The sequence below is a fragment of the Suncus etruscus genome, chromosome 16, assembly GCF_024139225.1.
Source record: "Suncus etruscus isolate mSunEtr1 chromosome 16, mSunEtr1.pri.cur, whole genome shotgun sequence".
Taxonomy (NCBI): domain Eukaryota; kingdom Metazoa; phylum Chordata; class Mammalia; order Eulipotyphla; family Soricidae; genus Suncus; species Suncus etruscus.
The window spans coordinates 46,948,590-46,964,174 of NC_064863.1; the positions used below are offsets into that span (position 1 = coordinate 46,948,590).

The window sequence follows — 15,585 nt, forward strand, 5'->3', positions numbered from 1 at the left end:
TTTTAGGAAAATTTACCTACATAATATATTGATGTTACCACTATTCAATGAAGAAAACAATCTACTCTACTCAGGTGAATCTTTTGAAGGTTGCACAAAAATGCCAATGAATAAAATGGCTGAAGTAAGTTGCCGTGGCAAAGGAACCACCAACATTTCTCTTTTCCCTAAAATAAATCATGTTTCATATAATGCTAGCAGAGCAATTCATAACCAATATTTAAGAGAAGATACCTTTCCTGCATATCCAAGAGCAGCAGGTGTGGCAGATTCTGGGACAGTGCTAACCATATCTGCATCCACAGGTGCTTCAACTGCCAGTCGCTGACCACAGCGAAATCTTACTGTATAAACCATTTGGTCTAGATTGTTAGCAAAAAGAAATGAATTAATTTTAGTCAATATTTAATATATTTCAATATATACCACTATTCTAAGAAACTAACTTGTTAGAACACTTATAGATTAAGAGTATAAAAGGTAAATAAATGCTCTATAAATCCTCAAATGGAAATACACAAACTAAGAGATTTGCAAAACCATAAAAAAAACAAAACAATGGAATGAAAGTCTCAGATTTAATGTAAGGGGTCAAAGACAAATTATTAATGATAAAGGAACCTTGCAAATGGTTGACCCCGCATCCATTATGGCTCACATAAGCCTACCATGTATAATCAAATCCCCTGGGCATTGCCAGGTGTGGCCCCAAAACAAAACAAACGGCAAAAGACTTTTGACACATTGAAGATAGGTACAACATATGTATATATCGTTAAAAAACATTTATACTGCTAATTTTTTTGTTAGTTTGTTTTTGGGTCACCCCGGCAGCACTCAGGGGTTACTATAGGCTCTGCTCTCAGAAATCGCTCCTGGCAGGCTTGGGGGACCATATGGGATGCCGTCCTGTGTTGGCCAAGTGCAAGGCAAATGCCCTGCTGCTGTTCTATCACTTTGGCCCCTATACTGCTAAATGTTAAACCAATTAAAATATGTGTTTGTTTGGGGTAACCCAAAAAAATGCTCAGAGGTTACTCTTGGCCCAGAGTTCAGAAATCGCTCCCGGCAGGCTCGGGGAACCATATGGGTTACCAGGGATTGAACCCGGGTTCATCCTGGGTTGGCTACACCCTACCACTGTACTATATAGCTCTGGCCCCAATTTCTTTTTTTAAAGTACCGTATTTTCCGGCGTATAAGACGACTTTTGAAACAAAAAAAAAAGTCAACCGAAAATCGGGGTACGTCTTATACGCCGAGTATATCCCAAAAAATGTTTCAATATGCCGTAAATAAAAATTGTCTTAATACTGCCACAAAATGAATTTTCCAACTCGATCCTGCACCAATCACTGCAAGGCTGCTCAGACCGCCTCTCTAACTCAACCAATCCAAGCAGGCTTTTTATGTATGCAAATTAGACAATGTTCTGGACCCAAATCTATACTGTAAAAAGCCTGCTCAGATTGGCCAGAGTCAAAGAGAAAGTCTATTACAGTATAATCTTTGAACCTTTGCGTGTTGTGATTGGCTCACTGTGGTACATACAGTTGCAGCACAGGAATGTTCTGTCTGATACAGAGAATATAGGCCTAAACCTATGTTTTAACTGCAAAATTAGGGGTCGTCTTATACGCCGGCAAATATACGGTAAATGAAGAAACAAAGTAAGCGAACAAACTCTTGGACTCACCATAGAACTAAGAGAGACTAAAGGGCCCGGAGAGATAGCACAGCGGCGTTTGCCTTGCAAGCAGCCGATCCAGGACCAAAGGTGGTTGGTTCAAATCCCGTGCCTGCCAGGAGCTATTTCTGAGCAGACAGCCAGGAGTGACCCCTGAGCACTGCTGGGTGTGGCCCCCCCCCAAAAAAAAAGACTAAAAATTAAGATAAGGGATATTGGTTATCTGATAATGGGTGTGATATGGTAACATATTTTGAAGGAACATGAAATGGTATCCCTGAAACACATATAATCTTGAACATTAAAAGAAAGAAAAGGAACCAGAGCAATAGCACAGAGGTAAGACATTTGCCTTGCATGCAGCTAACCTGGGACAGACCTGGGTTTGATCCCCAGCATCCTATATGATCCCCCTAGCCCACTTGGAGCGATTTCTAAGCACAGAGCCAGGAGCAACCCCTGAGCACTGCTAGAGGTGGTTCAAAAACAAAAACAAAAACAAAAGTCACTGCAATGATTAAGAAGAAAAACTAATCTTCCATAAAAATCTAAAAATCATACTCTGTAATCTTAAAAGGTAAATGAAATTTAAGTGTCAGATGAAAGGCAGAAATAACACTGAAAAGATACAGGTGTACAGTTTGAATCTTCAGTATAGCATATGCCCCTCTCTAAGTAAGGGTATATGCCCAGCATCCTAAGGGTCACTCCTGAACAGAGAAATAGCCTCTGAGCACCAACCACTGGATGTGGCCTAAACTCCTCCCCAATCAAATTAAAAAAAAAAAAAAAAAGTAAACATAATGGTCTTGTGAAGTCTAGACTCTGATGCCTACAACATCTAAATGGCATTTGCTTCATGTTTCAATGAAATAAGTAACAAATTTATATCAACAGCTAATAAAATTATATTTACCTTCAAATATACTATCTGGTCTTGCAAAATAAACGTACTCAAAAATACAAAACGCCATTGGGTTTCCTTCAGATCTTGGTATAATAGCAAGAGTTTGGACATTATGTCTGGATATTTCCACAATTTCTCCAGGCAAGATTTCACGATAATATCTTAGGAAAAAAATGTTAAAGAAAGAAGACTTTTTTTTTTGATAATCTTTATTTAAGCACCATGATTACAAACATGTCTGTAGTTGGGTTTCACTTATTAAAAAGAAACCCCCCCCCCTTCACCAATGCAACCTTCCCACCACCAGTGCCTCCCATCCCCTTCCTCCCCCACCCAAGAAAGAAGACTTTAAATAAATAAAACTATTGTTAGTTCTGCTTTGGCTAGTCCTAAAGCTGGAAGTAACATGCTAAATTCCACTCTCTTATAGAAGAAAAAAGAAAAAGGTTTCGTTTAAATCTAGAGATAGCTGAAAAACTATTTCTCCAGCTATCATTTCCTTGAATCACTACCCCTAAATGCTAATTTAAAATTTAAGATACTGGGCCAGAGCAACAGCAATGGTAGGGTACCTTGCACTCAGCCAACTGGGGGCGGACCCGGATTTAATTCCCGGCATCCCATATGGTTCCCTGAGCCTGTTAGGAGCGATTTCTGAGCGCAGAGCCACAAGTAACCTGAGCACTGCCAGGTGTGACCCAAACACCAAAAAGGAAAAAAAACAAAACGAACAAACAAACAAAAAAAGGATAATGAGGCCAGAGTAATAGTTCAGTGACAGTGAGTAGGAAAGTTGTCTTGCATATGGCCCATCCAAGCACCACCAAGAGTAATTCCTGAGTGTAGAGCCAACAGCAACACTTGAGCATTGCTCTGAGTGGCCCAAAAACTAAAACCAAAATTTAAGATACTAAGGGCAGGGCGTAAGGTGCTTGCTCAGCTTGGAAGAACCCCAAAACATTCCCTGACTCTGACTACTCTGCTGAACACCTTTTGGATTGACCCCCAAATCCAGACTGGGAGTAGTCCCCAGGACCTCAGGTGTGGCCCACAGCCTCCCTAAAACTGAAAGCTCTAAATTTTATTGATTATTTTAAAGAGAAAATTTGTATCTCAACTTAGCAAATTTTTAACTATAACTACTCTTTATTGAGACCACTTCTTTCTAATATAATTATCAGAGAATCGGGGGACATGGTTCTGTGGCAATGTTGAATTGATTGCATGACACCTGGATTTAATCCCTAGCATGAATAAATCAAGTAATAAAGGCAGTATCAGTAAAACGTCAATTTCAGAATTAGAAGATATTAATAGAATACCGATTAAAGTCAGTGCAACTTAATAAACTGCATTTATCAGAATTTTTCTAGAGACAGAAAAAACTTTCATATAAAAATAAAAAACAAATCTAGGAAAAAAAAATAAAGAAAAGGTAAGATCACACTTACCTTGCACCAATAGATAAAAAACTACAAGATTCTGAAGACACCACCCATCCTTCTGTTTCTGAAGATTTTTTCTCTGGGGAGGAGGGGAAAAATAAAAAAATACAAGATATTCAATTACCGAATTAAAAAAATTTTAAGCCTGGGCTAGAGTAGTACAAGGGCCGGGATTTTCTTGCACAATGCCAACAAGGGTTCAATCCCAGGCATCCAATAATTCGTGGAGACCCCAAAACAAACACATAAACAAACATTAATAATAATTTTAAGGAAACCATGAGACACCAAATAGTTTTACAAGAGTTCACAGATAATGCAGTTCTAGAGCATACATGAGTCCTCGTTTGACTTATACCAAAGATAAAATATCACTAACGTTCCTTCAAACATGAATTTTTCAAATTAATCATATACATAAAAAGGAAAATCAATAAAATCACCATACACATGAAAAGACTGAACAAAGGATAGGAAAAGTATATTTAGATAGTAAGATATAAATATCATTAAATACAATAAAAGCAACTCACTCTCAGAAGTTTTTACAAATTATATATATCAAATACATTTTGGGCAGTCACCATTTCACATGGGGCAGCTCCATAGATTTACTTTTTCTCAAAAGAAATGTAAGCTGTGAAAAATCATGGATAAGTTGGCCACACTGCAGAAAGCTGGCAATCTCGTTAGTTGACAATGGGCCAATTAAAAAAAAGAGTAGAAAGAAAATTTAAAAATATAGTGGCAAGCAAATCTGTAAAAATTCTTTATAGCTCCAATGAAATCATTAATACAGTGGCAGAAATTTTAGTAAGCTCTTGTTATTAACTTTCCATTCTGTTCTTTCATTGTTTCCTAATAGTAAGTGACCTCAACTACACATTGGCATCTAAGATTTGGTGTATAGGATGACCGCATCATACAGATGAAACTGTCCAGGAATTCAAAGCACTATTACTGATACTGTGGCTTTTGTGGAGTGTGTTCTAAAACTTCTGCCAAAATTTTTTCCTTCTTCTCTTTTTCTTGCTATTCTTTTTTTTAAAAAATAATTTTTCTCTCACTTATCTGGAAACAAACTTATAATGGTCAACTATGTCAACTAAGTGATAAATTTCTATAAAATTAAAACAAAATTTAAATGCATTTTTAAACATAGCCCTTTCTCACTCCTAAACTCCTATACCTAAAGATTTTTGGATGTGCCAGTAGGACAATAACTCTCTAAATGACTAAGAAATGATATTATATCTGATTTTCATTACCTTTATTATTGATATCAGATACAGGAATAAGACGACCAATGCACAGAGGACGATTTCCATAAGGATCCCGTACCGCATAAATCACATCTCTGTGCATTATAAGCAGAGAGTATGCTGTGGGTGCTTCCTTCATTAGGTTTTTAATCCTGGAATGGACAAAAGAAAAAATAGTGGATTATTTCAAATGTGTGCTTGTGTGAGGTCCCACTGCAAGTGTGCCTAGTTGCCTAATTACCTTGCTACCCAGTCTGGGGTGTCATCTTGCTCCTGAGGAGGGGTATATGCCAGTAACTGGGTGATCATCTCACTATCAGAACTTGTTGACAGGCCAATACCACGACGCAGAAGCTATTCAGAAGGGGGGAAAATTTAATCATTAGAAAGAAAACTCCACCTCACCCTTCACCAGTAGCTCCCATAATAAGAAGAATTCAAGAATGGCAGTGATGCGTGATGAAAAAGATCCTTCATTCTATTAATCATATGTGTGTTGCCATATGATAGAATGCCAGGTAGGATGCAAGAAAGTTCCAAACACTTTTTTAAGAAGGAAAAAAGTGCTTTCAGGAAGTTTTCTAAGCCAAGGATATAGTGCAAGAATTAAGGTGCCTAGCAAAGTGCTGAACCCATCCAGCTCCACATTCATGGCCAGGAGTAATCCCTGGGCATTTCCAGGTGTAGCCCAAACAAACAAACAAACAAACAAACACAAAACAAAAACAGAACTCGAAGGAATGCAGGTCTGCCTGCAGTGGGGAGAGTAGTCATGAAGATTTGGGAATCTTTTTCTATAATTTCTAAATCTGTGGCTTTAACTTTTCCTACCCTTGACATTTCCATAGGAGTGTCACTAACAGTAGCAGTAATGTTCCAGTCAGGTGTGCTGATGGTATTGAGGGCAACTATTCCCTTCGATATTCCAATACATAATGAGTATTCCATTCCCATTATCATTGGCAAAAAGAAAGGCATCCCTTGTATGGAACAACTGAATGTAGATGTAATAAAAACTGTGACTGCACTCTATGATGATAATAGAGTTTCTGAGCAAGACAAGGGCATCCACCAATATAGTTAACTGAGTATTTAAACTGACACCACAACACATTTTCAGTAAGTAGTATTTTATATTTCAATTTCTTCTTATATAAGATGTACAATGGTAAAGATTAGTATTTGTATAAAGGCACACATCCAGAAAGAATGAATTAGATTTTTTAGAATTAAAATTATAGTGGTTAGGGACCAGAGTGATAGCACAGCAGGTAGGTGTTTTGCCTAGGTGCTTGCCTTGCACACGCTGACTCAGATTTGATCCCTAGTATCCCATATGATCCCCCAAGCCTGCCAGAAGTAATTTTTGAGTGCAGAGCCAAGTGTGGCCCCCCCAAAACAAACAAAACAAAAACCACTGTGGTTATCTTGAACTGTGAGTTTCATTCTCATTTATATTTCTGAGACTTTCAAAACAGAACTATTTTTCATATGGAGGCAGGAAAAGCTTATTGTAAACAAAATTAAGAGGGCAGGACAAAGATGATTAATAACTAAAACTAAAATTAAAAAGTAAAATACAGTGAGTCAATTTCTAGAGTTTCAATTCACTCTTTTACTATCATTTAACTGAAATGCCTGATTCTAAGTCAAGGAGGCAACTGTGTTTGTACACACAATGCTTTAGGGAAGTCCACTAAAGGTTTTTCTTTATATGTTTTTACAATTCCGGTGATCAAACCCTGGTCTCCAGTATGCACCTTACAACTGAATTACATAAAATTCCAGTCCCTGATGTTTTGTTTTGATATTGGTTTGGGGGGCACACCCAGAGGTGCTCAGTGCTTACTCCCTGCTCTGAGCTCTGGGATCACTCCTGGCAGGACCTGGGGCACCATATGTGAAGCCTCACCCCCCCACACACCCCATTCTTCCTAGGTAACTTGACCTTACCTGCAAGACCCTACCCATTCCTGGGAGGGGTCTTGGAAAAGGTAGATAAGGCTTTGACCAGAGGGGATTAGGGCCTTTTTGATCTTTTGCCAGCATGGAGGTCAAAGGGAAGATGGCTGACAGGAGTTAAGATGCAGGGCTAGCTAAGAATGGCTGAATGCTTAAAAGGTTATGATATAGGCCACATATGTGGTAGTTAGGGTATGAATAAAGCTGATGCTTCCTGATGCCTGTCTCTGGATGAGTCTGATTCCACCGTTCACCTAAACCTGGGACCCACCAGCTGAATGAGGATTGTGGAGCCACGTGGCCAGGGATGGCAGAGAAAAATCCATCCATCGACCTCTATCCAGCACCATCGTTAATTATTTAACACTACACATATGTACTGTAGATAGAACCCAGGTTGGAAATGTGCAAGCACCTTAGCCTTGGTGCTATCCTTTTGTCCCCCTAAAGCTTTATTTTGAGTCACACCTGGTAGTGCTCAGGAATAAAATGCAGGTCGGTCACATACGGTCTTCTCCACTGTACTATTTCTCTGGCCCTGAGGGCTGGCTTGCAAACCAGAGCCCTGGGTGTGATCCTCAGTACAACATGGCTCCTGGGCATTGCCAGGAATAACCAAGGACAACCCTAGAGTATAGCCAAGTGTTCCTTTCAACAGCAAAAAAGCAAAACATAGATTCTACACTTTCTATCCTAGAGTGTCCCCTAAAAAAGAAAAAGGAACTAATGACTCTTAATATAATAACTGGGTGATGGTCATGTATATAAAGTAATATACATGATACCCCATTAATAACAATATTGCACACGTCAGTGGGGGTGGAGGAAGAGAGAGAGTATAAAGAAAGAGGGGGGGAAATGATGTCCAAAGGCAGCAGGAGGGGAGAGTAACTGGGGACACTAGTAGCTGGAAATGTACACTGGTAAAGGTGCTGGACACTGTATGACTAAAACTCAATCATGAACAACTTTGTAACTACAAAAAAACCCACAACTAACTATATTATGAATGATCCTGTAGCCATAGTGTTTAAATAATTATATAAACATCATTCTTTTAGGACTGACTTAACAATCATCTCTATGAAAATTGTTTTGTTTCTCTCTCTCTCATTTACAAAGTTGTTGACATTTTCCAATACAATGTTTTCTCATGCAATGTTCCCAACTGCCATCCACCACAGTGCCCCCTATCTGTCTACCAATGACCTCAGGTTCACTCCCACCCTTCCACAAACCTGTTTCCTTGAAAGAAACCTTTTTGGGTGCTGGCAGGCTGGAATAGGGGTGGTGGCATGGTATGTACTCTGGAAATATTGGTGGAAGCTTGACACTGGTGGTGGGATTGGTCTTGAAACATTGTATGTATAAAATCCAACTATAAATAACTTGATGAATCACAATGGTTTAAAAAAAATCAAGCAGCAGCTGAAGACAAAGCACAGAATTGGGGATTTTAAGAGGCTTGCTTTGCTTAGGCTGACCTAAGTCTGACTGCCAGCACTGCATTTAGTCTTCTGAGCACATATCAGAAAGCAAGCCCTCGGCATGACTTAATGGCCCCAAACCCCCCTCCTATTCCCTGAAAAAAGTAAAGACAAAAGTAATTCAGACACATTCTTTGCAATAAAGTCACGATTAAAAAAATTACCAAGATCCTCAATAACTTTTAACTAATTCATCTCAATTGTGAAAAAAGCATTTACAAATAAATAACTTACCTTTTTCCTTAATCGAGCAGCATTGATTAACTCGCCGTTATGTGCCACAGCGATTTTTTCCATGAAGTGTCTCAACAACAAAGGGCTGACAATTTTCTAACTCACACTTTCCAGTGGTGGCATATCTTGTGTGTCCAATTCCAAGGTTTGAAACATATAATTTCTTCAAATTGTCTTCAGTAAATACATGATTTACAAGGCCCATTCCCTAGATTATAGGAAAAATGCATCTTAGGAACAAAAAACACCTAACACCAATAAGCAAGAGCTCTGAGTATCTGCTGAGGCCATCCCAAATTAGACATGATTTAAGTTTCCCAGGCATTTACTTGCATTATAATATTAAAAAGGACTAATCAGAAGTCAGAGTGAGCAGGGTTTACCTAGCATGTGGCCCACCCAAGTTTAATCTCTGGAATCCCATAAGGTCCACTAACCACCACCACCCCTGGAGTGATCCCTGAGCAGAATTAAGAGTAAGACCTGAACGCTGCAAGATGTGTCCCCACTACTTATACTTCTGTTCAGTAGTTATAAAAATTCACAGAAAATCAGGGCCAGAGAGATAGCATGGAGGTAAGGTGTTTGCCTTGCATGCAGAAGGATGATGGTTCGAATCCCGGCATCCCATATGGTCCCCCGAGCCTGCCAGGAGCGATTTCTGAGCATAGAGCCAGGGTAACCCCCTGAGCACTGCTGGGTATGACCCAAAAAACAAAAAACAAAACAAAAAAGCACTATTTTAAAGTGAAGAAGTCAATGGCATTTAATATACTGCTGAAAAATTTTTTTCCAATTCTTTGAAGAATTTTTTTGTCGTAAGAAACAGTTTGCTTAAACAAGAACAGATACACTAAGCAATATGTTTTCAAGTAGAAACTAAACTACTTGCCTTTTAAAAAATCAAGATATATTTAAGTATTTAAATAATTTGAGTATTTAAATAATTAATCCATCTGACTGAATCAGTCTAGGAAACTATCACTCTAAGATAAGTATCTAAATATTAAGTTAGAAATAATGACTCCAGAAATATTAGTAATATGGGTTGGTACAATAGTACTATGGGTAGAGCACTTGCCTTGCAAGCAGCCAACCCTTCAATTTTTAGCACCACTTATGGTATTCCCAGCCCACCAAGAGTGATCCTTGACTGCAGAAGCCAGAGTTAAGGCCTAAGTACAGCCAGATGACACTCAAAAGACAAAAAGGGAGGGGCCGGAGAGGTGGCGCTAGAGGTAAGGTGTCTGCCTTGCAAGCACTAGAGTGCGGTTCTATCCCCGGAGTCCCATATGGTTCCAAGCCAGGAGTGATTTCGTGAGCGCGATAGCCAAGAGTAAACCCTTAGCGTCAAATGGGTGTGGCCCCCCAAAAAAGACAAGAAGGGAAAAGACAAAGAAATACTAGTTATATATGCAAATTAATTACACACACGCTTCGCATCATCTGAAACCAACATTTTTTCATGTAATAAAATACCTTGTGGGTTTTGAATGTAGGTTCTGAATTTCCATCACTTGTGACAATGCCAGCACTCTCCTGACCCCTGTGAATATAAAGAGGTATCAACTGTTAAATCTAACGATTCCTGGTCTCAAGAACTTTATGAAAACTACTTTTCCCCAAAGGATCCATAAATTCTAATGATAACACATTACATCTGTATGTTCTAGTCCCAGTTCTGCTTATGATGAGGATGAGAAGCAGTAGGAGGAAGAGTTTTATGAAATATGCCAGGCATCATCTAAGGCATCTCACATGAATTACCTGGGCTTCCCTAAGCAATCCTAGGATTCCCATTCCCATTTTACAGATAAGAACTACAGAAATGGAAGTTAAGCAACTTGCCAAAAATTATACAGTGGCAGTCAGTACTAAAACACAATTCATACCAGATATAAGAATGTGCGTGAATAAAAACAAAACTTTAATTCTTGTCCTAAATCTCCAGTCTGTTGCTTTTCTTCACCCTCTGATTTTGGGAGTTAACTTGGGTGTCCTACATATAAAGCATGAGCAACCTACCTGTCTGGCCCTTTTATCATTTTCCAGGAGGAAAAATTTGCAGCTTCTAATCAGAGCAATAGCATACAGAGGTCCTCAAACACAGCCTGCAGGTTATAAGCAGCCAGTTGAGGACATTTATCTGGCTAGCTGGGTGTTTTGCCATTTCCTGTCCTGCTTAGCAGGCAACTCTTCCTGGGCTACAGTGTGCATTGTGGAATGTGGGCCACAACTCTCCTCTTCTGTCTCAGGTCGGGGTCCTCAAACTATGACAGGGGGCTACTACTGTTCATAGTTTGTTTTTTATTTTGGGGGGGGGGGACACACACCCGGTGACGCTCAAGGGTTACTCCTGGCTTTGCACTCAGAAATCGCTCCTGGCTCAGGGAACCAATATGGGAATATGGGACACTGGGGAATCTAACCGAGGTCCGTCCTGGGTCAGCAGCGTGCAAGGCAAATGCCCTCCCTACTAATGTGCCATTGCTTCGCCCCCATCTTTTATCTATAATTCAGCTTTGCAATGGTTTGAGGGACAGATTAGCCCTCCATTTAAAAAGTTTGAGGACCCTTGGATAGAGGATGCTTGTCTTGCAAATAGTTACCTTGGTTCAGTCCCAGACATCCCATATGGTCTCCCTGCCAGAAGTAAATTCTGAGTGCAGAGTCAAGAGAAATACCTGAGCATCACCAGATATGACCCCCGAAACAAAACAAAACAAAACCACTGCTTCTAAAACCCCATGCTAATCAAGAACTATGTTGCTCATTTCCTACAATGGAAATTTTTAGGTGAGAAGAGAAAAAAAGTAAGATGTCAAGTAAAAGAGAGAGAGAGGATCTGAACAACTGTGGAATAGAAACTCAAATGATAAAATAAAGGTTCCAGATGCTTGAAATTTCTAATAGTTTCTGAACAAGTGTTATAAATACTAAATGCCAACATTTTTTTTCACCCTAAGAATATATGAGTGCCAGGGGTATGGCTTACGTAGTAGGGACTGGGTTTGTTCCCAAGAATTGCCAGGTGAGACCTTTAGCAACAAAATTTGGTATGGATGTCTACCATATACATATGGATGAAGCCAGCCCCAAAGAAACTGAGCACTAAGTACAAAATTAAAACTAGGAAACTCCAGGCATGACTGTTGAGAATAAAAAATATTTAGTTCTCCCTTGTTTTTTCTCAAAAGCCTACACAAGGAAGATCACAAGGGAGCAAAACCCTTAACCAGGAATCATTCTGCAGATCTACAGAATATATCAGGAGATAGATTGGAGCAGACCACAGGGAGTTTCTTAAGCACTCTACAACCTGACCTTTCTACAACTAAACTTTCCTATTCTTGTCCTCTATAAGCTGCTTCTATGATGATGAAGGCGAGATGATTCTCCGAGATACAAGTCCACCATCTTCCAACTTTCTGGTATATTAATAAAGTCTTTTCCCACTTGTCCTTCCCTATGGGACAACTGCCTGACCCTGTTGAGAAACAATGAAAGGGAACCATCTTGGTTCTCTATTCATTAACTAGGCAAGCTTATTTGGTTAAAAGATATGGCAGAGTGGCAAAACATATACCTTTTTTCTAGTTACAAATTTCTTTTTTGGCATTTTGGGCCACACTCAGAGGTGCTCAGATTACTCCTGACTCTGCACTCAGGAATTATTCCTGGCAGTGCTCAAGGGCCTATAGGAAATGCTGTTGATAGAACCCAGGTAGGTTATAGCAAGGCAAGCGTCCTACCCGCTCCACTGTGCTATAAATCTGACCCCCAAAAGATGTGGTCTTCTTTCAAATTAACCATTAACAGAAGGCTTAATTGGTTTACAACAGAAGAAAAACATTAAATTTAGTTATAAACCTAGGGCAGATTTATTAATAATAAATTATTATTGATAATCAATAAACTTTACCGAAATAAAAATTTTTTTAAAAAAATCAATAATCATTTGGTAAACCAGAGTAATTATGAAACACAAACAGTGTTTGCTTTTTGTCTCAGGAGCAATTTCTTCTTAAAGCTTAAATGAAAACCATAAGGAATCATTTAGATCTAGGCTGCTTTCATGACAAAAGTCCGCTTGTTTGGAAGTTTCTCAGGTTACTCCCCCCTGTCAGCTTGAACCAGTTAAACTAGATCCTTTCAATTCTTGGGCCTTTGCTGACAACCAGCCATCTAGTTTCCTAGGAAACAAAGCCTTGGCTAGAAATAGTGAATCATTTCCAGGTCACATTCAACATAGAAAAAAACAACTTTATGGAACACCAAGAACTAAAAGAATGTCTACTTATATTGCTAAGAGGCTGTAAGTACTAGGAATACAGAGATTGGAAATAGTGCTGGGCAAAGTACAAAATCTCAAATATAAATACAGTACAGTTACATATGCCCACAACTCCAGAGATGAGATCTAAAACGATGAGGTTCTTTCATTATTTGGATGGAATCTTGTAGTATGAACCTGACACACAATTAACGGAGGAAGATGAAAATGGCAGCAGGCAGTACTGAGCCACAGCAGAGACCACTGCAGGTAAAAAGGAAAACTACTTCTGTTTTTATCAAACTGTTTATGTATGGAATCTGAATGTATAGGATAAATAGAACCTGAAATAGCAAGGTTCAGAAAAATAATTGACCAGTTTCCAAATAAGGCACCTTCATTACATAGAGTAGCCTTAACAAAAAAAAAGAAAAGAAAGAAAAAGAAAGAATGAATTTGAGCAAACTGCTGTGAAGCATCAGAAATTTGAGATAGAAAGTAGAAGCTGTGTAGAATGAAGTACAAAAACTTAAAACATGAGTTAAGATATGGTAATAGTATGAATGGCTCAAGATCTAGGCATAACCAGAAATAAGAATTTTTTGAGTTGGATGACACTCTAGAGCAAAACAAAATTAAAAACTCATAAGAACATGAATCCCAGGGCTGGAGCAGTGGCGCAAGCGGTAGGGTGTTTGCCTTGCGTAGGCAACTAGGACTGACGCGATTCAATCCCCAGACGTCCCATATGGTCCCCCAAGCCAGGAACCACTTCTAATCACGTAGCCAGGAGTAACCCCTGAGCATACCGGGTGTGGCCCAAAAACCAAACCAAACCAAACAAACAAAAGCAAAAAAAACAGAACACAAAAAAACATGTATCCCCAGGTAGAGAAGAAACAAGCTACAAAGCCTTACACTGGGAAAATGGACCCTTGAGAGATGATAGGTGAGGCTCAGAAATAAAAAGAAAAACCGGGGTCGGCAAGGTGGCGCTAGAGGTAAGCGCTGGCCAAGGAAGGACTGCAGTTAGATCCCCTGGTATCCCCTATAGTCCCCCCAAGCCAGGGGCAATTTCTGAGCGCTTTAGCCAGGAGTAACCCCTGAGCATCAAACGGGTGTGGCCTGAAAAACCAAAAACAACAACAACAACAACAAAAACCCTCAAATTTCACAATGATAGGTATTTTTCCAAAATTAAAATTAGCTAAGTGATGGCGAGCAGGGGCCATTATAGAGAACCTACTGTTAGAACCTCAGGTTTTTGGTTTTTTTTTTTGGTTTTTGGGCCACACCCATTTGATGCTCAGGGGTTGCTCCTGACTATGCACTCAGAAATCGCCCCTGGCTTGGGAGGACCATATGGTACTCCGCAAGGCAGACACCTTACCTCTAGCGCCACCTTCCCGGCCCCATGAACCTCAGGTTTGACAAGTATTTTTTCTTCATTTATTTCTTTTGTCTTTTTTTTGGGGGGGGGGATTGTTTGCCCCTCCCCCCTTTAGAAAAAGTTTTGGGGCCACACCCGGCAGTGCTCAACACTTACTCCTGACTATGTAGGGTGTCCTTTGGGAGGCTGGTGACTGAACCTGGGGTGGCCACGTTCAAGTCAAGTAGCTAACCACTATACTATCTCTTCGAGCCTCTCCAATTAGTTTCTTTTAATAGAAATTATTGAGATAAAATTTTATTTTTGGACACATCTTTTTGGGCCACATCTGGCAGTGCTCAGGGAACCATATACTAGAGATCAAACCTGGGTAGGCTGTATGCAAGGCAAGTACCCTAGCCATTAAAATTAAAAAACAAATAGTAATAAATATAAACATTCATATTCTGTACACAATTTAAATGATCAAGAAAAAGACATGTGACAGTTCTTTTTTTTTGTTTTTTTGGGGGGGTTTTGAGCCACACCCAGCGATGCTCAGGGGTTACTCCTGGCTATCTGCTCAGAAATAGGCCTTGCCAGGCACCGGGGACCATATGGGACACCAGGATTCGAACCAACCACCTTAGGTCCTGGGTTGGCTGCTTGCAAAGCAAATGCCGCTGTGCTATCTCTCCGGCCCCAAGTGACAATTTTATAGTAATTCAATATAGTCTATTCAATCTGTCATTTGGTCATAAAAGACCATATTGATTTAAAGTTTTAATGCAGAAGCCAGAGCGATAACACAGTGGGTAGGGTGTTTTTACCTTGCATGAAGCCAGCCTGGGTTTGATTCCCGGCATTCCTATGGTCCCCTAAGCTTGCGAGGAGTGATTTCTGAGTAAAGATCCAGGAGTAACCCCTGACCACCACAGGGTATGGCTCAAAAAACAAAT

General features: G+C 39.6%; 1 protein-coding gene across 1 annotated transcript in view; it reads right to left on the reverse strand.

Moving 5' to 3' along the window:
* PPAT (phosphoribosyl pyrophosphate amidotransferase) overlaps window positions 1–15,585 on the reverse strand; it is a 33,888-nt gene that overhangs the window by 6,465 nt on the left and 11,838 nt on the right. Inside the window, 8 exon segments of the mRNA XM_049789946.1 lie at window positions 235–362; window positions 2,604–2,755; window positions 4,046–4,118; window positions 5,308–5,453; window positions 5,543–5,655; window positions 8,985–9,041; window positions 9,043–9,192; window positions 10,464–10,530. Of these exon segments, the coding sequence (XP_049645903.1) occupies window positions 235–362; window positions 2,604–2,755; window positions 4,046–4,118; window positions 5,308–5,453; window positions 5,543–5,655; window positions 8,985–9,041; window positions 9,043–9,192; window positions 10,464–10,530 (886 nt within the window).